Genomic DNA, 27995 nt, shown 5'->3' on the forward strand with positions numbered 1-27995 from the left:
TTTAAGCTACATTAAGTGCCTCGGTTTTTTGAGGTTGACAGAAACTTGTCATGTGAACTACAATAAGTGCCTGGGAAGGTAACGAGACCGTTTTAAAATTCAATACACGTTCGTATAAACAAGATAGCGATCTTCTATCCACAGGTTAGCGATATATTGCAAATTCAACACAGCCTACGTTGCGCTATTTACACTACGCTATTTTGACAGAATAGGGCTTTTCATTCACAGTCATTTGTTTCGAGCTTCTGTCACATAATATTAATGTGTCATGTGTCACATAATATTAATATAACTACATCATACATTGGTATATAACAATGATATAAACCAAAGACGTATGACGTAGATATATTAATATTATGTGACACATGACAGAAACTCAAAACAAATGACTATCGATGAAAAGCCCTATTTTTACGGCTCGATTAAGATTAGTTGTTTTTCTCATTTGTATGCAATTTAAAATGAATCAAGACTTAGAAGCTATCATTTTGGTCAATGCTAATGATTAATAATGAAGACATTAAGTTTATCATCTTGCATAACATTCTGGGAGATGATCATGTATTACATGCTCAAAATCAAAAATTTGATTTACATGGAATAAAGGTTTGGATTTTCTTCCAAATATGTATCGAGCAAAAGAAACAAATGACCCTTGAATGTTCTTATAATAAAAGATTTTCCTGTTGCACATGTTTTCCTGAAGGAACGTCCAATTTTTTGGACGTTACGTCACAGATAGGTCAATTAATTTTGACCTAAAACTTGTTTTAATTAATACAAATCGTCATCAGACGTAAATCTGATTCGTTTGCTACTGTCTGAGTTACTCATTTTAGAATATTAGTACAAGTAAAATTGGTTTAAATGAAAGAAAAACAACAAACATAACCTGAGAAAAAAAATAGTGCAACGAATACCGCACAGCGTAGAGACTCCCCTAATAGCGGCAGGCCCTATTTCAAATAACGCTGTGTAAGCCAAATATCACATCTGTCAAAATAACGCGTGCTGTAATCATTGACATATTAAGCCTAGACTCGGCATACTCACCAAAAAAGCGTAACGCGGAAACAGCATGGAAACAGTCGATCGGTGGTCTATCTATCTCTTTTAACCAAACGATTCCGCGCATGTGACAGACAAAGATGGCTAGACCACTCAATCCTATGTCGACGTTACACCCCGATGCATTGAGTGGCATATCCCTAGAAAAGTCTATTCTTGACATGTCTCTAGTACCTCAATTGCAAAAGTGACAATAGAGAGATATTGCAGTCACTTTTGCACTTGCTGTATTACAGCATGCGTTATTTTGACAGTAGAGTATGCGCAGATGTGATATTTGGCTTACACAGCGTTATTTGAAATAGGGCCTGCCGTTTTATTAAAGGAGCCGTTACGCTGTGTGGTATTCGTTGCGCTATTTTCTTTTCAGGCTATGTAAACCAAGTTTATTTGTAATAATTTTCTAAAATGAGTACCTCAGACAGTAGCAAACGAATCACATTTACATCTGATGACGATTTGTGTTTATTAAAATAAGTTTTAGGTCAAAATCAATGGACTTATTCAGAAAATTGGACGTTAGTTCAGGAAAACATGAAGTGTACAACAGGAAATTTTTTTATTTTAAGAACACTCAAGGATCATTTGTTTCTCATGCTCGATATTTGGAAGAGAATTCAAACCTTCTTTCCTTTTAAATCAAATTCTTTATTTTAATCATGTAATAGGTGTATGTTCATCTTCAAGAATGTTATGCAAGATGATAAACTAGATGTCTTCATCATTAGCATTGGCCAAAATGAGAGCTAACCAAATTTTGATCCAAAATTGCATACAAATTAGACAAACAACTAATCTTAATCGAGCCGTAAAAATACCGCCACCAAAATGTTGAGCAATATCTGTATTTATGACACGTCTGAGAAATGTCAATTCTGTCAAAATAGCGCGGTGTAAATAGCGCAACGTAGGCTGTGTTAAAATCTCTCTAATGTAATATCTTACGAGAATAAATTCCAAAATTATCTAGGCAAATATGAATATTCTTCTTCTTTTTGTATAGACATGACTCTGTTTTTTCAATGTGCCTCCAGTAAGTTGCCATTCCATCGTTTTCGTGGACTTCCTATTGGGGAGCCATCTCTCGCCGTTCTTACTACTCTATTTCTTGTCATTCGGCTTATGCGGTCGTTCCATTCTACTCTTCAGTTTTTTACCCAGTAATTGTTGTCCGCCTTGCATCTCCGTTATATATAGGGTGTCCCAAAAGTAGTGGAACGGTCGAATATTCCGCGAACTAAACATCGGATCGAAAAACTGAAAAATACGTGTTCAATCATTTTCAAAAGTCTATCCAATGACACCAAACACCAACCCCCACTACACCCCCTGGAGGTGGGGTGGGGGGTAACTTTAAAATCTCAAATAGAAACCCCTAGTTTTTATTGCAGATTTGGATTCGTTACGTAAAAGTAGGCAACTTTTATCCAAGACATTTTTTCGTTCTGTGGATAGATCGCGCTACAATTGGAAAAAACGATTTATCCTGATATTATAGGTAAATTATAGAAACGGTCTAATATCTCGAGAAATACACTTCCAAATGAGAAACCAAAAAACAGGTTTTTAATATTTTTCGAAAACCTATCGATAAACACCAAACATGACCTTCAAACCCACCCCCTGGAGATGGGGTGGGGGGTAAATTTAAAATCTTAAATAGCAACCCCCACGTTTTATTGCAGATTCGAATTCGTCATGAAAAATTAAACAACATTTAGTCGAAACATTTTTTAAAATTGCTGATAGATGGCGCTAATAAATCGTGTTTTTCCAATTAAAGCGCCATCTATCAACAATTCTAAAAAATGTTTCAAATAAATGTTGCTTAATTTTTCATGACGAATCCGAATCTGTAATAAAAAGTGTAGGTTGCTATTTAAGATTTTAAAGTTACCCCCCGCCCCACCTCTAGGGGGTGGGTTGGAGGGTCATGTTTAGTGTTATTCGATAGATTTTCGAAAAGTATTAAAAACCTTTTTTTTAGTTTCTCATTTGGAAGTGTATTTCTCGAGATATTAGACCATTTCTATAATTTATTTATGGTATCAGGATAAATCGTTTTTCCCAATTGTAACGCCATCTATCCACAGCTCGAAAAAATGTCTTGAATAAAAGTTACTTACTTTTACGTAACCAATCCAAATCTGCAAGAAAAACTAGGGGTTTCCATTTGAGATTTTAAATTTACCCCCCACCCCACCGCCAGGGGGTGTAGTGGGGGTTAGTGTTTGGTGTCATTGGATAGATTTTTGAAAATGATTGAACACGTATTTTTCAGTTTTTCGATCCGATGTTTAGTTCGCGAAATATGCGACCGTTCCACTACTTTTGGGACACTCTGTATATGCGCTTGTAGTTCTATCTATTTCTCCATACTGTTTCATTCAGGCAACCTGCGGCTATGTTTGCTCTATTCACCTGATCTTCCACTTCTGTTTCGAGCTTTCCGTACCCATATAATTGAAGCCTGCGCATATGCTGATGACATTGTTTTAGTTACAAGAACTGAAAAGGCTCTCGCAGATAATATTAGAATCTGGACAGAGGAACTAAAACGCTACAAGTTAATAATAAATATGGAGAAAACGAAAGTAATGACAATGGTCAACAAAGAAACAAATGTAAATATTGAAATCGAAGGGCAAAAAATTGAGCAAGTAGACCTCTTTAAATATTTGGAAATAGTGTTAAACAACAAAGGTACACAAGAAGATGAAATTGGAAACAGAATACAATTGGCAACGAGAACTTATTGTTCACTGTATAAAAATTTCCTAAACAAAAAGGAAATATCCGGTAAAATGAAAATGACAGTCTATAAAACAGTATATATGCCAATTACATATACGGGCCAGAAAACTGGGTACAGAATGACGGACAAAGGAAAAGATTACAAGCTACAGAAATGAGATACTTAAGAAAAGTGTTGAGAGCAAGAAGATTAGACAAAAGAAGAAACGAAGATATAAGATATGAACTACAGATAAAATACGAAAAAATTTAAGAAAAAAGTTTAAATGGGCTGGACACATGATAAAAATGAGGGGTGACAGACAAGTGAAAATGGGATGGGAGGCCAAAGTAGTGGGTAAAAGCACGAGGGATAGACCAAGGAAAAGCTGGAACACTAGTGTAAACGAAATACTTAAAAAAAAAGAGGAACATCGTGGCAAGACGCTAAAGTTTTAGGAGCAGATAGGAAGAAGTGGCGTAAATTTGCAGAGAGTAGCATATAGAAGAAGAAACCTGGACAACTATGGGTATAAGAGGCAATCGATTATGTATGTATGTATGCATGTATGGATTTGCTGTTATAGCCATGCATTTTGTCTTTTTTTGGAAAAATTAACATGTTAAATTTTCTGGCGGTTATATTAAATTGCGTCGTCGTCTGCATAGCATTTTAAGTTGTTTTTCTCCCAATTGGTATCCTTTTTTAGTTACTACTGTTTTATTATTTCATCTATGGTTGAATAATAGAGAACTCGGAGAATTCCCCTGTCTTATCCCATTGACAGCTTTTCTACTTTCATTTTTATTGTGTTCTGGTACATACTTTAGATTTAGATCGTTTTAATTATTTCTAGAGCTGTCTCTCTTGAGTACAACAAATGGATAACGCCCTTTAATTTGACCTTGTCAAATGCCCTCTACGTCGACGAAAAATAAATATGCCGGTTTGTTGTATTCTAATGATTTCTCTTAAACTTATCTTGTATCTATGTATCTATCTTGACCGCATGAAATAGGTGAAGTTTATCACAGGCACCGTTAGAATTTTTGACCTGTATACATAAATTATAATAAGTGCGTTCTCAGAGCCTGTCGGCGACTTTCAGTCCACACAAGGCATGCGCTCTTAAAATAATATAAATAATACCGTTGATAGATAAGTATACAAGGTATATTTACTATTAATTAATATTAATATTTAACTATTAACAATTAATATACTGATATATTTATCAATTAACGATAATACATTAAGGGGTGGGGGTATGGTTTGAAATCAAAATATCAAGCACATTTTTGTGAATTTTTTCGAAGCTATGGTACCATTATTTTATTTTTAAATTAAATAAGCATATTAAGTACATTTCAAAGAATATTCAGAAAAAAATTCAATCCAAAATATTGAGAAATAAGCCATTGGTGACAAATTTTGACAGGCAGCTCACAAAAAATGGATTTTGCGGTGGACATCAGAACTCGTCACTCCATCATACGAAACAAAAAATTCAAAGAGATTTAATTAGCTTATGAGTTTCACGAGGTCACAACGTCGAGTTCTTTTCTTTTTAATGATTTTTGAATTTTTGGTATCAATCAGAAGTCAAAAAAATGAAATTTGGTAAAAATTTTGTGAAAATCAACAGATTTATTATTGTTGAACAAAAAATAAGCAAAAAAAGAAAAATATCTCAACGTTGTTACCTCATGAAATGTCTAAAGAAAATATGTGCAAAATATCAGGTAGATCGGCCGAGTAGCTTTTCAGTTACAATGTCCACCGCATTTGAAAAAGCAGTTTTGAGAAAAATGCGTTTAAAGTTTTGACAACTGCATTTTCATCTTCTCATTTGTCTGCCAAATCGTAAAGTGATGCACATTGGAATATGTTTTTTGAATCGAGGAGTAATCTACAAAAGAGAAGGCGAACAGTTGTTTAACGTTTCTCACTACGCTCAAGCGTGCTGGCGCGAAGTCGTGGCAAAGCGAGTCGAAGGTAGGGACATTCAACACGCTGTATCTCTGGTAATTTTACTGCGATTATTTTGAAACTTTTAGAGAGTATTCTTGAAAGTATGCACTTTTATTTGAAATAATAAAAAAATTAAATATTTCAAACCATACACCCCCCCCCTTAAATAAATATAATATGGAATTAAAGTGCGCATGCCTTGTCGTAAGCAAAATAAGTGCACTTATTGAGTAGAGTGCGTAGCTACAAAATAAGAGCTTTAATGTAAAATTGAAAGTAGGATAATCGTTTCATCAACATTATACATTGTTAAAACTACTTAAAAAACAAGACTGATATTATATTCCAATGTTTTTCTTTGTAAGTCAATGTTTTGTTAGTTGCATATCCTTTTTTATTAAATGTCTCAATGGAATGTACATTTTGAAGAATCATTGTAACCTGAAGTTTTGTAGTTATCTATATTTTAAGGTTTTGTTTCAAATATGTCATGTCACTTTTAACTATTTGTTGACGAAACTAAGTATGTATAGGTATTACAAACAAAATTACATGCCAGGCCTATTCGAGCCAATAGTGTATCTCCTCTACTGCTTTTCTTATGTTGTATTGCAACATACAGTGTGTCCACGGTTGGGGTGCCCTAGAGGAAAAACTTTTTTATTTTCAATTTTAGCGAAAAATGTCATTCTTCATAAAAAGTTTTGCTTATTTTAAAACGGCATAAAACGAAATAAAATTCAAGTTCTTCAAAACCTGCTTAATTTTGTAGCCAATTTGATCTAAATCCCTATAAATGTTTGCACTAAGTTCGAAATAATAACAATAATCTAGTGATGCCAAGCTACAATGTAGGTTAGTAAGTTGTCAACTCCGATAAATTATTTGCGAATTGTCATTTTTTGACAGTTTTAAGCGTTCAACAAAGAATTTATCTTGTGAACTATCATTCTTGATCAATATTTTGCTTAACATTGTCGAAAAAAAATGACAATTCGCAAATTATTTATCGGAGTTGGCAGTTACTAAGGTACATTGTAGCGTAGCAACACTAGATTATTGTTATGATTTCTAACTTAGTGTAAAAATTTATAGAGATTTACATATAATTGCCTACAAAATTAAGCAGGTTTTGAAAAACTTGAATTTTATTTCGTTTTATGGGGTTTTACAACAAGCAAAACTTTTTATCAAGAATGACATTTTTCGCTAAAATTGAAAATAAAAAAGTTTTTCCTCTTGGGCACCCCATCCGTGGACACACTGTATATCGACTATTTGTGAACTTACTGCTGATCAAAAATACACAGTGGTGGTGGATTCAAATCATTCTCTTCATTCTTGCATCCAGGAAATTGTTAAAATCTTTCCTATATTTGACAAACAACATTTTTCGATATAGGGAAAGCATTCGACAACATCTGCGAAGCAATCACAAGGGCTAGTGATTAAACTTTAAATGTAGAATCTAACATAAGCTCCCTGAGAACTCTCACCTGAGAAAATATACATGGTCAAGCAATTAGCAAAATATATATTAGACGAACAAGCACTAATATGGCCGAAATACTTCGGAAAATAATCAGGAATCAGCTCGGAAACATTTTCTTACTGAACGTGCGCTAGTTAAAGAAAACTTGCATAGAATGGGGTCTAAAAAACTACGTTTATTCCTAAATGGAGAAGCAATGAAGTTTAGAATTTCTTGTTTTAGTACCGTTCGAATTGTAAAGTATTGTTCGTCAATAAATGGTTGAATATTGTTTTTATTTTATATTGTTGGACGTACTATGCTGGATTTTGATTTAAAATATATAATTTCGAGTGACTAAGGTCTATCTAATTGTAATGTACTTATTTTATTTTGTAGAATCTCTTTTTGTTTTTATATTTATTGTTGGTAGTTGTATATATTATATATTATGAAATATCTTATATATCGGAAAGGCTTCCGTTGTTAGTAAAACGAAACGAAACAAATAATATTACTATTATTATAAAACCTAACATCACGAATAATCAGTTATTGAGAAATTTGGATAGCTCAAACTTTTGAGTCATCTTCGGCAGTTGTGTTAGTCTAGTAAGTCCCAAATCCATACAAAAGCACTACTACGACGACAGGGATAGTCCTCCTCCTCGTAAGTACCTTCTCTATTGAGGTTGGCGATCAATATGGCAAATTTTCCTTTGTTTTGGGCTTTATGAAAAGTCATTTCCTGTTGTGTAGGTCCAATCTCTGTTGTTTCGGAGCCAGGATTTTTTCTTTCTTCCTACACCCTTTTTATATTCGATTTTGCCTTCTAATATTACCTGTAGCTGCTCAAATTCCCTATGGCGCATTATGTGTCCTAGATATTAGTCCAGGGCGCATCTGTTTTGAGATGGACGTTGAGAGGTGACTCAAATTGTTTTGCAGAAATTGCTTGAAAATAACTCAAATAATAATATTTGAGTTATCCTCCCACTCAAAATGGTCCGGAACATTGTTTAAATAATCAAAATGTCAAAATATGAAGGAAAAATTCGATATTTTTATTGGTTTTTTGATTATAACTTTAAAACTATTCATTTCTGAGAAAAGTTGTATTAACATAAAAGTTGAGTAATTAAATTTCCTACAATATAGAAATGGTTAAAAATTTAAAAAATAGTCTCCCTTGTTGCAAAATAGCAATAATTGCGAAAAAAACCATACAAAAACAAGTATTCGCATTTTACGTTTTTTAATCATTTATTCTACACTTACGACCTTCATATTTAACCCAGAAAAACTTTATGCTATAGTAAAACAACACTGTAAATTTCATTAATATCGGTTTAATAGATTTTGCAAAATAAATTTTGCAATCTAGCTTTCGCAAAAAAAATTCATTTTTTTAAAATGTTGCAGGACTGAAAATAAAGCAGACAGCAAGTTGAATTTTTTTTTCCTTATAGAAGTGTACTGTACTTTTCTTTTGCATTTTGCAAAATTAAAATCGATTAATTACCACGGCCTCAGGAAATTTTTTAAATACACATTAATTTTTGGTGCTACGCGCAGGACAGCGGTGTTCGATTCACACAAGTTGATTTCCACCAAAATTTCTTCCAATCTTTATCTAATATATTATTTTCTTACTCTATATTTTGTTGTATTTTAATATTTTAATTCCACAAAAATCAAAATAATTTTATTATTGTTTGTGAAATATTGTTTAAAAAATTGCATATGTTTAAAAATAATAAAATTTTATTCTCTAAGTAAAAATATATGTACAAAGAAAGTTTTTGCTAAAAAAAGTGTTATCTCAAAGGATAGAGTATGTGTTTTTATTTTGCAATAAACAAATTTATTTATTTATATCGAAATGTAATAAAAATTAAAATGTATCAATCATTATCAAAGGTCATTGGAATGCCCAATCAGAGCAAACTATCCGCTGTCCTGCGCGTAGCACCAATAATTAATGTTTATTTAAAAAAATTCCTGACGCCGTGGTAGTTAATCGATTTTAGTTTCGCAAATTGAAAATGAAAGGTACAGGACACTTCTATAAGCAAAAAAAAATTCAACTTACTATCTGCTTTATTTTCAGTCCTGTAAAATTTTGAAAAAATGAATTTTTTTTGAGAAAGCTGGATTTCAAAATTTATTTTGCAAAATCTATTGAACCGATCTTAACTAAATTTACAGTATTTTTTTACTGTATCATAAAGTTTTTCCGGGTGAAATATGAAGGTCCTAAGTGTGGCAAAACTGGTTGAAAAACGTAAAATACGAATACTTGTTTTTGTATGGTTTTTTCGCAATTATTGCTATTTTGCAACAAGGGTGACTATTTATTAATTTTCTAACCAATTCTATATTGTAGGAAATTTAATTACGCAACTTTTATGTTAGTACAACTTTTCTCGGAAATGAATACTTTTAAAGTTATAATCAAAAAACCAAGAAAAAAATCGAATTTTTCCTTAATTTTTTGACATTTTGATTATTTAAACAATGTTCCGGACCTTTTTGAGAGGGAGGATAACTCAAATATTATTAATTGAGTTATTTTCAAGCAATTTCTGCAAAAAAATTTGAGTCACCTCTCAACGTCCAAATGTACTAATATTTTTACAGATGCGCCCTGGTCTAATATGACGTCTTTCTAATTTTGATTGTATTACCAGATGTGTTCATTATTTCCAATACTTCTTCATTCGTAGTGCTGCTGACCCAGCTTATTCTTAGCATTCGGCGGTACATCCACATTTCGAATGAATTCAGTTTGTTGACGTCATACTGTTTTAATGTCCAGGTCTCACAGCCATATAGTAATAGACACCACACATAACACTTTAGTGTTCTCAATCTTATTGTGACTGATAACTTGGGGTTACATCAGAGCATTTTACGCATGTTCATGAAATCAGACCTTGCTACTTCAATGCGTCTTCTAATTTCTTTTGAGTGGTCTAGCTGACTATTTAGCTCTCTGCCCAGGTATATGAAGCTTTGGGAACTCTGAAGGATGTTCTGAAGGGAGTAGTCTTGCCCTAATAAAGTTGGCATGGTAGCGGCAGTTGTGCTGTAAATTAGAGGTTTTTTTGACATTACGAAGATGACTACAGAGGGTCTTGAAAGTTTGAGGCATTCCTACCATAGACGTATATATTAAAAAAGACTGAGCAATTTGTAAAGCTGACATCTTTTTTTTTTTTCGTTGTTAGTTGTGTCTGTCTTACATCAAATAAGTATAACAGCGTGTCTTTTAATGTATGAGAGAGAGAGAGAGAGAGAGAGAGAGAGAGAGAGAGAGAGAGAGAGAGAGAGAGAGGGAGAGAGAGAGAGAGAGAGAAGAATTGCAATGCGTTAGATAGAGACAGGTCGAACAACCACAAGAGATCTTGTTGTCAGCATGCTTGGTCTATGTTATAAATATGTTCTAAAAGTTTTGACACAAAATTCATTGGCTTTAATTTCAACAACAAAAACATTTTGGAAACAAAAGTTTCTTTACTGTGTACTGTCAACTGAGATTTATTTATTTTGAAGTTTTCGCTTTAAGATGTATAAATTAGAAATAAGAAAAAGTATCTACAAGTTAGTTGGGCGGGTACTCAAAGCTGAAATCTGTCGAATATTTAAGAATGAAAACATTTCACGAAGAATCATTTATGGAACAATAACGGAGTGCAAGCACGGAATACCATGGCTGAATCTACCAAAATGTGGAAGGCTACGTGTATTTATTGCACATAAGTAAGAGAGGTTGGTGAGAAGAGCAAAAAACCAGCTTGGAATGGAAACTAGAAGAATGACTCGTCAATACAGATCTCTAATAGTACATATCGTTCAAATTGGGAAGAAATGGTCTTAAATATCGAAAGTGACGTAAGTGTCCCAAATACTCTCAAGCGCAACTCCTTCAGACCTAGGATTATTCACTCAAGAGACACCCAAATCTGGCTTCTACAGCACAAAATACCCTTTGTTCCCAAAAACGATAATCCTCCAAGCTTGTCCCAGTCTCACCCAATAGAGGATTTTTTAACTTTACTGTCTAAGATATGGAAGCTGGGAAGCCCAAGATGAAGAACAACTAAGAAAATAAAATAAAAATTCCATTTTTATTCAGTTGCAATGCGAAGGCAAAACAATTTTTCGCTTAAAATACGGAGTGCAGTTCAGCCCTCTGAATCGACGATTTTCGACTCTTGTTGGAGTCTCATCGGAGAGAACGTAGGCCTGCTTCTCCATACTCTAAGTGACCAACACCGAGAGTTCATCCTGTTGGAATTTACCAGCTGAGCTGACGGGGTCGTGAATTGTAAGTTTTTTGAATTCCCTCTTGTCTTCTTCGCTTCAGCATCCATGTGGCTTGCAAATTTTAGAAGCCATGGAGGTGTTACCAAGAAGATGGACCAATAAGTTTTCAATTTAAAAATCTTTTAGTAACATTTTAATATTTTTCAAATATTAATAATATTGCTATTAGGATTGAAAACTACTTCATCTTTCAATTGCCAGATGACGCTAGTCACCTAGTACATTCACGTCAGTTGCGGTGTGGGGATAAACTCTCGGTGTTGATCACTTAAAGTATGGAGAAGCAGGCCTACGTTCTCTCCGATGAGACTCCAACAAGAGTCGAAAATCGTCGATTCTGAGAGCTGGACTGCACTCAAAATAAAATGGAATTTTTATTTTATTTTTATATTGGTCGTTACTTCTTTGAGTAACTTAGGTCCATTTTCTGTTGGAATTTACCAGCTGAACAGACGGGGTCGTGAATTGTAAGTTTTTTGAATTCCCTCTTGTCTTCTTCGCTTCAGCATCCATCTGGCTTGCAAATTTTAGAAGCCGTGGAGGTGTTACCAAGAAGATGGACCAATAAGTTTTCAATTTAAAAATCTTTTAGTAACATTTTAATATTTTTCAAATATTAATAATATTGCTATTAGGATTGAAAACTAAGAAAAATTGATCTGGATTACCCCCAGGACCTCATGAAAGACAGAAGAAATTTGAGTCTAGTAGAGAAGAATGGGTCACTCCACATAATTTTGATAGTACCTATAGTTTGATATTAGAGTTAAGCATTGAGTTGTAATTTATGATAACTAGCTAGTGTTTAAATTTTCTTCATTAACAAAAAAATTTGATAAATATTTTGTGCCAAAACTTTTAGTGCATAATATTATGTTATACCTATACGTCTATGATTTCTACCAGGGAACTAGGTTTTCACATTAGTTTTTATAGTAATATAAGTCTTACCTCTATTTTGATAAGTTTTTTTGAACATCAATTTACTATAGTGTAAAATTGTGACGTTGGATTCAACTGTAGTGATACATTGTGATTTTTGGACAAAGTTGTAGCCAAAAAGACTTTTTTAAAAGGTATATGTAAAAATAAATTGTATGATAATAATTATTGTATTAAACATTAATATATTTTGCATAAAAGTACTATTTACTTTTTATTGATGATCTGACAGAAACAAGTTAAGTTTGGACACATAGCAATTAACTTGATCACGTAGTATAACTTCCTGTTGCTGGGCTCCATTCTATCTTCAAATGTTTTCTACTTTGCGCAGTTTGTAACAAGTTTTTCTCATATTTAAATTATTTATTGTATGTAATTTGGGTTTGAGAAAACGAAAGAAGAAATGAAACATTTATTCATTGTATGTAAACTGACATGTGGTAACTGTCCAAAAGCTTACATCAGACAAACTGACAGAACCTTTGACAGAAGTAGAGCAGAACACAAAAGGGCTTTTAATAATAGAAATACAGATTCTACGTACGTCCTCCACTTTCTAGATCATAATCATTCTTTTCTTCTTCTTCTTCTTCTTCAGGTGCCATCTCCGCTACGGAGGTTGGCAATCATCATAGCTATTTTAATTTTTGAGGCAGTAGCTCTAAATAGTTGTTTTGAGCTGCATCCAAACCATTCTCTCAGGTTCTTCAACCATGAAATTCGTCTTCTTCCGATGCTTCTTCTGCCATCTATCTTTCCCTGCATTATGAGTCGTAGGATGCCATACTTCTCACCCCGCATCACATGTCCGAGATACTGTAGCTTCTTTTCTTTAATTGTAAGTTCAATTTCCTTCTCTTTACCTATTCTTCTTAGCATTTCATTGTTTGTAACTCTACCCAGGAAACCCTCATAATTCTTCTATAGGTCCACATTTCAAAGGCGTTAAGTCGTCTCATTGTCTCTACATTTAACGTCCATGATTCCACTCCATAGTATAGAACACTGTAGACGTAACATTTTGTTAGGCGTACTTTAAGAGCTAATGTTAAATCTTTGCTACATAGGACCTTTTTCATTTTTATAAAATTAGAACTTGCTTTTTCGATTCTGACTTTTATTTCTGCAGTGTAGTCATTATTTTCTGTTATAAGTGTTCCTAGGTAAGTGTACTTTTTTACTCTTTCGATCTGCTGGCCCTCTACTATCAAGATTTCGTTAGTATTATGGTTGTTTTTACTAATTTTCATAAAATTCGTCTTTTTGGTATTGAGAGAGAGTCCGTACCTACTCCCTACTACACCTTACTATTTTACTCATGAGTCTTTGCAGGTCTTGTAAACTATCGGCTATTATTACTGTATCATCTGCATATCTGATGTTGTTAACTAAGACTCCATTTACTCTTATGCCGACTGTTTCATCTTCCAGAGTTTCTCGCATTACCTCTTCAGAATAAGCTTAACCTTTAACTACCCGCGCATCAAGTTATAACATAACTACACGCGTGGCGTACTTTGTACGCCACAAGAAAATACACTTAAAAACAGCGGATTTGTTTAATTTTTTTTGAAAAAATACACTTAGTTGTTTGTTATAAACCTTATTCGGCATCAGTGAATACTTGCGAGTTCCTTTTCAGTAAGCCAATTGGGATTTATAACTGGAATCATGGAATAACTGGATTCCATGATAAATAAAATTACTAATAAAAAAATTTTTTAAATGTGATTTTTTACAGGAGAAAAAGTATTGTTTACAAAGAAAAATATATTTTTTGCCATAATGACTAAAAAACAATTAAAATATGTACTTACATTACGACTTATAGTAATATAATCCTGGGGTATATTGTCCACCACCGGAAATAACAAATTAATAATAAAATGTAAATTACGATCTTTCCAGAACGCCGATTATAACGAAACTAAAACCAAATTGTAAAGCACATTCCAGTGATAGGTTAGAAAAATAAGCAAGGTCAAAAATTAAATTTTTAAATATATTTCCAGTAGAATTCTTATATCTGGCGTACAAAGTACGCCAGTGCGTGTAGTTAAAGGTTAAATAATAGAGGTGATAGTATGCAGCCTTGCCTGTATACGTAATCGTATACATCAGCGATATTCAACCTTTTTCTTTTCTGGGCCACATAGTAGCCATTGCAACAGCTTGCGGGCCGCAATCAAGGTGAAGTAATATACAGTGTGTTTCATTGGGAAACGGCAATACTTAAATGGTGAATAGAGGTAAATGAGGCGGTTCTAGACATACTGAATTTATTGCCCCACCGATTTATATAACCGAGTTAAAGGGTGTTTTACCGATTTTGTCCATTTTTCTAGACCCATAACTTTAGAACAGCCTTGTATATTTTTTTGAGATTTGGTACACATTTAGAACCCAAACCAGCCAACTGCTAATCACAAGAAAAATCCAGGCCCGGATTAAACATAATTATGAATTAATTGTGACCTTGAAACAACATCCTGTGTATTGAAATGTTTAAAGCCCGTTTGCACATTTGAAAAGAGCACAAAATAGTTATTTATGAAACAGTTCGTGAAGTATGCTTTTTGCGAACGCACGCGATGTTTAGAGCACGCACAGCGGGGCGAGTGCTTTTACATCGCGTAAGTTCGCAAAAAGTACTTCACGCACAGTTTCATATAATATTTTATCTACGATAAACAAACAAAAAACTGTAACTTTTCGTCACTAGAATTCATTTCTATTCTGCAATTTTTAGAACTTTGACATTTAAAAATTCTAATTTCATTCAAACCACAAAAGTGTCAAAACTTTTGTTGTAATTTATTGCTCATTATGTCATCAGCATGACAACGCGAAAGTTAAGGATATTTGATTATATGAAAGTGTGCCAAAAACCAGTGCGAAAAAGTAAATCCCATTTAAAATACATTGTTACTTCACGCACATTTTAAACCCTTCCACTGCTATCTATAATGACAGTTTTCACAAACTAAAAACTTATACATAATATGACATAGAGTAGATAAAACTAATTTTAATGGTTCACTTCTCACTTTTGTGCAGAAAATTTAATGACTTTAATTTTGAAATTATGTCAGAATTTTTAAGAACTCGATACTCGAGCTTTCAAAGCAAAAATTTAAAAGCGAGCAATTAAACTTAGTTTTATGCTCTTTTCAAATGTGCTAACGAATTTCGAAAATTTCAATATACAGAGTGTTGTTTCAAAGTCACAATTATTTTAATTTTTTTTTATTAATCCGGAGCTGAATTTTTCTTGTGATTACTAAATGAGTCATTGCAATATAGTAAATAATTATGGATTATTTTTAAAATAAGTATTTGTTGACTAACTTTAATAATTTATTATTAAAAGTTAATAATGCCTGCTTTTTAATCAAAGTTCTTAAAAATGTCAATATAATTTCAAAATTAAAGTCATTGAATTGTCTGCCTCACGCACATCGGCACACTATCAAATAATTTGAAAAACACGTGAAATTTAACAAATAATTTGATCGTTTACAGGGTCCTTTAGTTAGCCTTCGGGCCGCATAAAAACGCTAGAGGGCCGCATGCGGCCCGCGGGCCGCCGGTTGAGTATCACTGGTATACATCATTCTTTTAAGCTATCTTTATTAGAATCTATGGAAAATAATAAATTAAATCATCTTCTTTTGGTGTCTATTCGTTTCGAATATTGGCGATCATTCTAGCTATAATTATTTTATTAACTGATGCTTTAAATAGATTTGTTGTTGTTGTGGAGAACCATTTCCTCAGGTTCTTCAGCCATGGTATTCTTCTTCTCCCAATTCCTCGCTTTCCGAATACTTTGCCTTGAAGGATTATTTTCAGTAATCTGTATTTAGTGCCGTTTCTCATTATGTGTCCGAGGTATTATAACTTTCTCCTTTTAATCGTATACATCATCCTCTTTCTTTCCCCATTCTTCGTAGTACGGTCTCGTTGGTTATCTTGTCCGTCCATGATATCCTTAGAATTCACCTGTATAGCCACATCTCGAAGGCTTCAAGTTTTTTCTCCACCGCTTCAGTGAGTGTCCAAGATTCAACTCCGTAGTATAATGTTGAGAAGATATAACATCGTAAGAGCCTCACTTTTATCTCTAGATTAAGGTTATCTCTTCTAGAGAGTTTGGCCATGTTGTTGAATGCACTCCTAGCCTTCTCTATTCTACATTTTACTTCTTGTGAGTGATCCTATTGTTCGTTTACTATTATTCCAAGATAGGTATACTATTTTACTCGGTCTACTGGTGTATTTCTGAAAGCAGTTGGACGTCTCTAATTCTATTTTGCTATTGACCAAAACTTTAGTTTTTGATAGGTTTCTTTTAGTCCAAATCTTAGATTTCTACTTCATTTACTTTGTTTATTAGTTGCTGTAAACCATTCAAACTGTCTGTAAAAATAGCGGTGTCGTCTTCATAGCGGATGTTGTTGTTAGGAGTATTTCAAGGTCACAATTTTCCAAGGCTTCACTAAATATTTCCTCCTAATATAGGTGAAAGTATTGTTATGATCTGCTTTCTATTACTTTTATTTTAATTAGTGTTTATTTAATTAATTATTGAATTGACGCAAATCATACAAAGAAAATTAAGAACAAAATCTCAGGGTGCCTTTTTGTCATAAAAAATAACTAATCTTAGGTTATACTTATCCCTTCTCGTGGCTTCAGTATCTCTTAGTTGATCCTTATCGGGATAAAATAGGAAAAGGAAATAAATAGAAAAATCATAAATAAGCACATACAAATACCTTTATTATCAAAAGCAATGCTCTGAAAATTTATCAATTAGATCCTGTGGGCATAATTGTCCAAATGAAACTTTTACCATATAATTAATCTAATTTAAACAAATATTTATTGCTTTGTTCCTGATACCATTTATAAATTAAGCTAAACAAACAAATTTAGGTATTTGCAAAACTACTTATACTTCCTATTAAATTATTGAAATGTTGGAACCTTAATTCATATGCTTTTACGCAAATATCTTAACTTCTGATTATAAACAACATCTATCACATAAGTTATTGACTGACCTTTTTGATTCACACACAATGATGTCTCTTGACCCAAACAGCTCTTCCTTGTTGATTATGTTAGGCTACCAATCAAAGCCCTCTCCGTTCTCAGCATCAATCCAGCAGCATACCAGCTATTTCTCCAAAATACAAGCCAGGCCACTTTTGACCAGTACTCGTTCAATAAACTCCAAAACTCTCTCCTCCTTTCTCTCAATAATAATCTCCTGTGACCCAAGTATCTTTTTTACTTGGTGTCACAAATAATTTTAATAACGATAAATCTTGTAACTTACTCTCTTGGACTTTACAGAATCAGAGAGGTATTTCTTCTCGATTTGATTTGTCTCTCGTTCCACTTTACAGCTACTCTCCACTAACAAACAAAACCACTAGTACTTGCTTCTGAACTCTACGCGAAAACTTTCGATTGCCCTTCTCGGATGCCCGCAACACAATAATCTTTCTTTTCCAAACTGTCTGAACATTCAAAACGTCTCTTTCCCCCTTCCAAATTGCCAAGCCAATCAGAACCATTTCTCTTTTTCATTCGAAAAACCCAAGCATTCTTTCAAACAATACTTCTACTCAAACTAATCACTTTTCGGAAATTATACAAAAATACTTGTGTTTAAACAAACAGCCTTAAAATTCCAAACCTCTCTACCTTTATTTTTCTAAAAACTAATAATTAAAATTACCTGTGGATTTTACCTTTCCCGTAACAAACAATCTTTTTAAAATTATAATCCGAAATAAATTGTCTTTCACTTCACTTATTTACAAATGTCTTTAATTCTTCAGGGAAAAACTCATTAAGGAGAAACCCACTGCGTAAAAGCTAACTTCTAATAACTAGTTACAAATCAATATACAGGGTGTATCAAATTTATGTGCCCGCGTTAAATTAAAAAAAAAATTTTATTCTATCTTTGATTGATAAATTGATACACAATAGTATATAGGTACATCCTTGTGTAACGCCTCGCAGAATCTGGATCGCTTCCGTCGGTTCATCTCCAAGATTTGTTCTTATCATCATCACTTGAGAAAGGCACTCTGCTGAAACCGTTGTAGTGACATTAACTTAATTAATTTTGTAGAAGTATTGAAAACAAAAACTTTTAATTGTTTCATTGTTAGATAAAATCAATTTCCATCAAGCAACTGTCAAATCCTTCAAATAGGGCTTTTCATTCACAGTCATTTGTTTCGAGCTTCTGTCACATGTCGTATAATCCGTGTATATTAATATTATACACAGATTATACAACATATGACAGAAGCTCGAAACACATGACAATCGATGAAAAGCCCTATACATTTGACATTAATTGACAACTACACACACATCATCATTCTCTTTGCCTTATCCCTATGCGGGGTCGGCTTCCCTAATTGCATTTCTCCACACAATTCTATCTTGGGCCATATCAATGTTAATCCCCTTTACCAACATGTCCTGCCTTATCGTCTCCCCCCAGGTCTTCTTTGGTCTTCCTCTCCTACTCCTTCCAGGAATCTGCACTTCAGCTATTCTTCGTATTGGGTGGTTAACGTCTCGACGTTGAACATGACCAAACCATCTTAACCTATGCTCTCTCATTTTGGCATCAATTGGTGCCACACCTAGACTTCCCCTAATATACTCATTTCTAATTTTATCCTTCTTTGTCACTCCACTCATCCATCTAAGCATTCTCATTTCCGCCACATGCATTCGCTGTTCCTCTTTCTTTTTCACTGCCCAACATTCAGTTCCGTACATCATAGCTGGTCTTATGGCTGTTTTATAGAATTTTCCCTTCAGCTTCATTGGAATTTTTCTGTCACACAACACACCACTCGCTTCTTTCCACTTCATCCATCCAGCCCTAATTCTACTGCATGCATCTCCATCTATTTCTCCATTACTCTGTAATACCGATCCTAGGTACTTAAAACTATTGCTTTTTACAATCATTTCACCATCCAAAGATACCATTTTATTTGTAGTAGCTCCATCTTTAAATGAACATTCCAAATACTCTGTTTTTGTCCTACTAAGTTTTAAACCTTTTTCCTCCAGAGCTTGTCTCCACTGTTCCAGTTTTTGTTCTAAGTCTCTTTCACTATTTCCTACTAACACGACATCATCAGCATACATTAAGCACCATGGAATGTTACCCTGTATTTTCGCTGTTATCTGGTCCAAAACTAATGAGAATAAATACGGACTAAGCACAGAACCTTGATGCAATCCTACTTTCACATGAAATTTATCAGTCTCTCCCACACCTGTCCTAACACTAGTCGTTACTCCCTCATACATATCCCTCACAATCTTTACATATTCACCAGGGACTCCTTTCTTATTGAGTGCCCACCACAGAATCTCTCGAGGAACTCTATCATATGCTTTCTCAAGATCAATGAATACCATATGAGCGTTTGTTTCTTTACTCCTGTATTTTTCCATCAACTGCCTTATAGTGAAAATTGCATCTGTTGTTGATCTACCCTGCATAAAGCCAAATTGATTCTCGGATATTTCGGTCTCTTCACGTATCCGTCTATCAATTACTCTTTCCCATATTTTCATGGTGTGGCTAAGCAGTTTTATAGCCCTGTAGTTTGTACATTGTTGTATATCTCCCTTGTTTTTGTTAACAGGTACCAGTATACTGCTTCTCCATTCGTCTGGCATTTGTCCAACTTCCATAATTCTATTAAATAGACCTGCTAGCCACCTTGTTCCTGTCTCTCCCAATGCTCTCCATACTTCCCCAGGAATATCATCTGGTCCTACCGCTTTTCCTTTCTTTATTTTTTGAAGCGCTTGAGCCACTTCCTCATTGGTTATTTTGGTGACCATTGCTGCTACTGTCTCCGTTGACTCTACAGGCTGTCTGTCAAATTCTTCATTTAATAAGCTGTCAAAGTACTTTCTCCATCTCTTTTTGACATCCCTTTCGTGAACTAGTATTTTATTATTTTCATCTCGGATACATCTAATCTGATTAAAATCTTTTGCTTTCTTTGCTCTCTGTTTGGCTATTTTATATATCTTCGTTTCGCCGTCCCTGGTATCAAGTTGATCGTATAGGTTTGAATACGCTTCTGCTTTAGCTTTTGCTACTGCTACTTTCGCTTCCTTTTTGGCGACCATATAGTTTTGAAGATCTATGTCCGATCTGGTTTCTTGCCACTTTTTATATAATTTTCTCTTCTCTTTTATTTTTCCTTGTACTTCATTTGACCACCACCAAGTCTCTTTATCTTCAAACTTCTTTCCTGACGTTTTCCCAAGTATTTCAATAGCCGTCTCTCTAATAATATTGGCCATTTTTCTCCAAATTGTGTTAGGGCTTCCTTTCATGTTCCAACATATTTTTTCTACTATTCTTTCCCTGAATAGACCTTCCTTCTCATCTTTTAGCATCCACCACTTGATTTTTTGTGGTCCTCTCCGATATTTTTGTTTAGTTTCGCTTTTTACTTCGATGTCCAGAACAAGCAGCTTATGTTGTTGGCTTACTGTCTCACTAACTATTACCTTGCAGTCCTTGCATTCACGTACGTCTTCTTTCCTTATCATGAAGTAGTCTATTTGGGATTGATGTTGTCCACTTTTGTAGGTAATAAGTTGAGTTTCTCTCTTTTTAAAGAATGTGTTAACAATCGCCATATCCAATGCTGTTGCTAATTCTAGCATGTCATCTCCAGCTTCATTTCTAGTTCCAAAGCCTAATCCCCCATGTATTGTTTCATATCCTGTCTTGGCTTGGCCCACATGTGCATTGAAATCACCTCCTATTATAACTTTCTCCTCCGCTGGAATATCACTCAGTATGTCTCCCAATTGATCATAGAAAGCTCTTCTTTCATTCTCACCCAGACCTGTTTGAGGAGCATACACACACACAACATTCAATACCTCTTTATCAATTACAAATTTCACTGACATCATTCTATCACTCGTTCTTACAACTTCTACTACGTTATCTTTCATTTCACTATCAGCAATTATACCAACTCCATTTCTAGTGTTACTACTCCCTACATACCACAATTTATATCCATCACCTAGTTCTTTCGCCCTTTGTCCTTTCCACCTAGTTTCTTGAATACAAGCAATTTGAACTCTTCTTCGTTTGAGCGCATCCACTAACTCCAGACTCTTACCTGTAAGACTACCAAGATTCCAAGACCCTATCCTGATTTTTCTAACCTGTAATGGTGTTCCCCCTGAGATAGTCCTCACCCGGAGATCCGAATGGAGGCTCATTTTACTTCCGGAACATTTTACCTCAGGAGATGCCATCATTTCAGTATAAGTTTTTAATTGACAACTGTTTTGATATTATTTTTTCACCTCTTATTTTAAGATAATTATGAAAACATTAACGTCTGTTGATGTATGTGAATTAAAAGCCACGATTTAGCGAATTTTTTTTTTTTCGTATTGTTGAAAATAAGTAAAAAACCGTAAGAGCAAGAAGCATGTAGATTATGATTTGCAAATTTCAAAGGTGGGTTAACTGATATGGGAAGGGGCTCGTAATTATTTTACGATAAGAACGGTAAAATGCGGATATGGTGACTCGTTGATATAAATTGTGGTTGATAATGGACTCCATTATATTTACCAACTTTATTATCAATATTAAACAAAACAGTTTTATATTAACTCAACAGAAGTCTTTATATGTCTGAATGCCATTAGTTTTTGGCTACAACAATGTAAGTATACTCATTTTTAAACTATATACTTAATTAGTCCATGCTGTGAGGCTCCTTCCGTATGAAAAAATTTCTGATTCGGTTTCTTTGCGGATTCCTGTTCAAAATTGCCCATTTTAAACAAATCAGATGGGTGCTGGGCGAAATATTATTTTAAAAACTGCGAAAAATGTATAACCAACAGGTTGTTAGCGGGTAACTTGGCCATGATCTTGAAGGTACTAGCCATGCTTATAGTTGAAAAAATCTGAGGGTGGTGTTTTGTGCTCTCAAATTCTGTCTGTTTTTGTGTTATTTGTTTGTGTATTATGTGTGTGATATGTCTCCAACTTTATCTTTATTCGTTATTATTGGTATATTCTTGTTGTTGACTTCTTTTTTACTAACAGCAACCAATACTAATATATGTGTTGGTATGGGTTGATTTTCTGTAAACTTTGGTTGCATTTACATACTCCTTTTTTGTGATTAACACACCCAGAAAAGGAAGTCAATTGTTATTTTCTTTTATCATGGTGAATTTGACTGATTTTATTCTTTATTGTTGATGTATTAAAAATATGTAAGTAGTAAGAAAAAATACATATTTTCAGAACGATTTCCGAAATGGAAATTGAAATGTCAAATAATTACTAAAAATACTAAATTGCAACTGATATATACTTAGCTCACTGCCATCACTTTCACTACCACTCATTTGGTTTTTTTACTTCCTGTACTCGCTTTCTGCTCATTGACTTTCTCTGTGCCAATTGTGTGTTCTTCTGGCTGCACATTCCAGCAAAATGATTCCTTCCCTCACAATAAGCAAAAGATTAACCATATGTTGCACACTTCCTTCCTCGATGCTTGACCCCATAATAACTGCATACTTTTTTGTGAAAAACTCTGTTTTATCTAACTGTATCCACTGTTAATTCAGATGTAAAGGCTTTTACTTGACTTTCACTGAATCTGTATGTTGTAGCCTTTTGCAGTGCCAGTTTGAATTCTCTTAGAAGACTTTCTTGTACATGTCTGTCATTTACTCCGATAACAATTCTGTTTCTAACCATGTCGTCCTGGTTTATATATTTAGTCACAAAGCTATGAAAATTTTGTCCCTCTTTTTGGGCAATGCTGTTGAAACTTATACACTCATAAATAATATTTGACTTAGGGAGCAGTAGGTACTCTTCAAAATTGTTCATGACCAGTAGCTTTTTTTCGTCTCCTTCACTAAATGTAAAGTGTTGAACAATGAACCCCTTGTATTAGATGATGGCACTTTAGCAATAAAACTGGAAAAGGTTCTCTCAAAAATTTAAACTTTATATGGATACCACCGATTTACGAGTAGAAGACGAGCCTTAGAAAGAGAAACTTGCAACAACATTCAGAATATCAGAATTATTCTGATACCATCACTTCCAAGTATACTCAAGAATATTGTTGCAAGTTTCTTTTTCTAAGGTTCGTCTTCTGCTCGTAAATCGGGGGCATCCATATAAAGTTTAAATTTTTGAGAGAACCTTTTCCAGTTTTATTGCTAAATTGCCATCATCTAATACAAGGGGTTCATTTTTCTATACACAAATCACTACTTAGATGAAATCCCGGCCGGACCGGACACCATGTAAAACATATCGTGAGTTACATAATAATAGGAGTGTCGACTTAGTAGTCGATAATGGATTAGACAGGGAGACTCCCTAAGTCCTGGATCGTGGATGAAATAATAAAAAAGTAAAAAAAAAACAACTTAAAATAATCTGCTATGCAGACGATGTAATACTAATCTCTCAAAATGATTTACAATGTATGCTGCACGAATTTAATATAACCTCTAGAAAATTGAACATGTTAATTTCCCCAAAAAAATACCAAATGCATGTTTATAACAGCAAATCTAATAAGATGTAGATTAGAGGTTCAGATAATAGAACAAGTCATGGAGTTTAAATATCTAGGCATCACACTATCTAGCTACGGAAAGTTAGAAACAGAAGTGGAAGATCAAGTGAATAAAGTAAACAGAGCCGCAGGTTGCCTGAATGAAACAATATGGAGAAATAAAAATATCTGAAAAGAAATGGAAGGAAGAATTTACAAAGCAATCATCAGACCAATAATGACATACGTGGCAGAAACACCACGACCTGATACAGAAAGAACAAAGATAATGCTAGAAACAGCAGAGATGAGACCCCTTCGAAAAATCGATAGTAAGACACTATGGGATAGCTAGAGCTAGAAGTGCAGATATACGAGGGAGATGCAAGGTGGACAACATTAATACAGTGGCGGATCCAGTATCGTCAAGAGAGGGGGCCGATTGGCTAAGTTTCTATGAAAAATTAATGAATGTTTTTATAATCTTTATATATAACATGATTTAAGAGGGGGGCGGTCTCCCCTATCGCCCTTCCCTGGATCCGCCACTGCATTAGTAACTGGGTAAAAAGCAGAAGAGTAAAATGGAACGACCACATAAGCTGAATGGCAACAAATAGAGTAGTAAGGACGGCGAGAGACGGTTCCCCAATAGGAAGACGATCAGTGGGAAGACCACGAAAAAGATGGAACAACTTACTGGAGGCACATTAAAAAACGGACAGTCATGTCTACACAAAAAGAATAAGAAAAAAACAACGAATCGTGTAAGCCATAATTGTATTTTCTATTCAAGTGACTAACCGATAACCTGGTAACAGCTATGGTGACTGGTTACTGGAATTGGTATTTACTGCCAAGGTATTTAAAATGGTTCAACCGTTCTATCTCCTCTCCATCAAGAGAAAGCACACCTTGATTTACATTTTAATCTGTTCAACTGCCATCCACTTTGTCTTTGAAATATTGATTTTTAGGCCTTTCCGATAACTGGCTTTACCGACTAGATTTACTAATGTAAATCTATAGCGTAACACAGTTTTAGTGATATGTCATTTGTATTTTTTTTTTCAGCTAAAAAATGTTACTGACAGAGGACACAACGCACAATCGTCGTTACCTCTCCTGGCGCAAACTCCAACTGTCTCGAGCCAAGCTAAAAGCCTCCAGCAAGACATCAGCCCTCCTCTCCGGCTTCGCCATGGTAGCAATGGTGGAACTGCAAATCCAAAAACCGTTGGAGAATATATCTGAAGAAGTCCTAATCGCTTTTGCCATAATTACTACGTTGTTAGTGGTAGTCCACATGCTGGCGCTTATGATAAGTACCTGTATATTGCCGAATATCGAAGCTATATGTTATTTAGACTCGATAAACTCAGTAGAAGAATCGCCTCATGAGAGACTTCACTGGTACATTGAAACCGCCTGGGCCTTTTCGACGCTCTTGGGTCTGCTTTTATTCTTGGTAGAAATCGCCATATTGTGCTGGATCAAATTCATCAATTTTAATAAGACTGCTGCTTGCAGCGCTACTTTTATACTGGTTCCTATATTTTTTGTGTTCTTAGCTTTCGCTGTTCATTTATACAGATCGTTAGTAACTCATAAGTACGAAACAACATTAACTGGGATCAGGAAACTGGAAATTCTTCAAAAACGAATACGAATCGCAAGTGTGCATAGAAATAGTTCAGTTTGTCCCAATGTTGTTTAAAGAAACTTTATTTTGTTCTTGATCAGGGCATTTACAATAAAAAATACCGGAATAAATTCATTTTTACATCCAGCACCTATCAAACTGCAATTTTTTGCATTATGATGACTTCGGGAAAAAATCTAACTATTGCCCTTCATTTGTAAAAAGTTGAACGTAGGGTTTCTCCTTATTTTTCCACTCTTATAGGTTCAGTGCTAATCCTGTCCATCTGCTCTGCGGATCTTTTTAGGTCATCCGGCTATCTCATATCTCATCTGTGTTCTCCTCTTTTATGGTCCCAAGGTCTCCAGTGGGTTATCACTTCATTCCATTTTCCGTCTCTTTGTCTGCTGTTGTGTCCTGCAAATTTTCATTTGAGAATAACTGCATGTTTGTTTTTTACTTTGGTTTTATGTCTGATCCATGTATTTTTCTTTTTATTACTTAGCTTGATACCTAGTATCTACCTTTCCATTGCCCTTTGAGTCTTGGCCATCGTTTCCATGTTTTCCTTTGTGAATGTCCATGTCTGTGTTTCATATGTAAGCACTTTTGTGCGGAGGTATTGGGCATATTTCTGGTTTTTCAGGATATAGCTCATTTTTCCGAATGTCACCCATGCGAGTCTTATTCTTCTTTTTATTTCTGTTGTTTGATTTTCTTTACTCAGTTTCATTATTTGTCTTGGATATATGTACTCCTTGACATTCTGTATTGTACCAAAGTGCATAAACGTGTCAAAATCAGTACCTACAATATCAAAAGCCAAATTTTGTTACTCGGAAGGTTTAGTAAAGACAGTTACTCCGAAACCCCCGAGGACTCTGCATCAATTTAGTGTCGGTAAGCCTCAAAATTCCAGAAAATGACGTGCATAGCTGTCACCCTGGGCGCAAGGTGCTCTGAGAGTTGGTTCTGATCAGATTGCAACCCCAAAACAGGTGTAACCAGGATGATCCTAAGGGGGGGGCTACATCTACTTGAAGGCTCTGGGGGGGGGGTATGGAATAATAATGGTGTTAAGCGTATAGAGCTGAAAGTACATCCAAAAGGGGGGTATAACCCCCAAAACTACCCCCCTGGTTACGCCTATGCCCCAAAATTCCCCCAATAACAAAATCTGGCGCTTGATATACTAATTATTACACGTTTGTGCACTTTTTAATACATTGGTATGTACTGTAAATGCTATTATGCATTTCCACCTTCTTCTTCTTCTTTCTAGCATGATAGATCATGCTAGTAGGCTACGGCCTGTTCATTGCCATCAAGTCTTCCACGGACGATGAGATCCAGCATTCTCGCCATCGTTTTGGTGGTCTTTTACCTATTGGGTTATTTGTTTTTCCTCTTTTAACGAGTCTGCTGTCCTCCATTCTCTTTGTTTGTTCCAATGTCTTCGTCTCTGTCTGACCCACCTTCCTATGTCCTGTATTCCACAGTTTTGTCTGATGTCTTCACTTCTTATTGTCACGTAGTTTTGCCTTGTATACTTGGGCCGGTTTCACCAACGACAAATATAGTTTATTCTATGATTAAAGTTATTCGACCATTAAACTGTTATTTCTCTATTTTACTAACGTCAAATGAGACTTATTTTATTTATTTATCAAAAAAATACTTACTCTTCGAGTAAATTGGCAAGTTAATCTGGCTGTAAATGTTTAGAAAAAAGTGAATTCGCGAGTTTAACTTTAAATTATCAAAATTATATTGAAACAAAATATAAACTTAAACGTCTAATAAATTTTATTCGACGAATAACTATTCATTGATTTATTCGTTGTTAGTGAAACCGGACCTTAATATTCTTATTTCAACTGTTCTCATCATTTGTAAAATTCTGTTTGTGTTTGGTCTTGTTTGTGCCACATTTGTTATAACTAATTGTTTTTTGAAGATATTCTTCTTTAGCGGCGAATCGATTGAGGGTAAAATTTGATTGATCCGGGCGCATGCGCACACCGACAGTATGGTATTAGTGGTTATACGGGCTCTGATTGGGTGTTGAAATTTTGAAATGATCTGTCAATAATTGTTCAATATGGAGATTATCGGTAAACAAAAATATTGTATAATATTCGTTTTTATTGATGTGTGGACAGAAATAAAATCAAATTTATAATTATA

General features: G+C 34.4%; 1 protein-coding gene across 2 annotated transcripts; it reads left to right on the forward strand.

The window, feature by feature from the left end:
• Positions 1-12: 12 nt before the first annotated feature.
• On the forward strand, positions 13-27995 carry LOC114324386 (calcium release-activated calcium channel protein 1-like). Of its 2 annotated transcripts, none has more exons than XM_028272210.2 (2): positions 13-144; positions 25241-27995. In XM_028272210.2, exon 2 carries the CDS (start codon positions 25248-25250, stop codon positions 25881-25883), a length of 636 nt encoding a protein of 211 aa, XP_028128011.2. In that variant the 5' UTR covers positions 13-144; positions 25241-25247; the 3' UTR covers positions 25884-27995. The 2 variants fall into 2 exon arrangements, with proteins under 2 accessions (XP_028128011.2, XP_028128010.2); XM_028272209.2 differs by lacking the exon at positions 13-144 and adding an exon at positions 22153-22294.

This window comes from Diabrotica virgifera, chromosome 4, assembly GCF_917563875.1.
Source record: "Diabrotica virgifera virgifera chromosome 4, PGI_DIABVI_V3a".
Classification (NCBI taxonomy): domain Eukaryota; kingdom Metazoa; phylum Arthropoda; class Insecta; order Coleoptera; family Chrysomelidae; genus Diabrotica; species Diabrotica virgifera.

Excerpts from the sequence above, each read along its gene's own strand:
- LOC114324386 (XM_028272210.2), top strand. The coding sequence starts at position 25,248 with ATGTTACTGACAGAGGACACAACGCACAATCGTCGTTACCTCTCCTGG.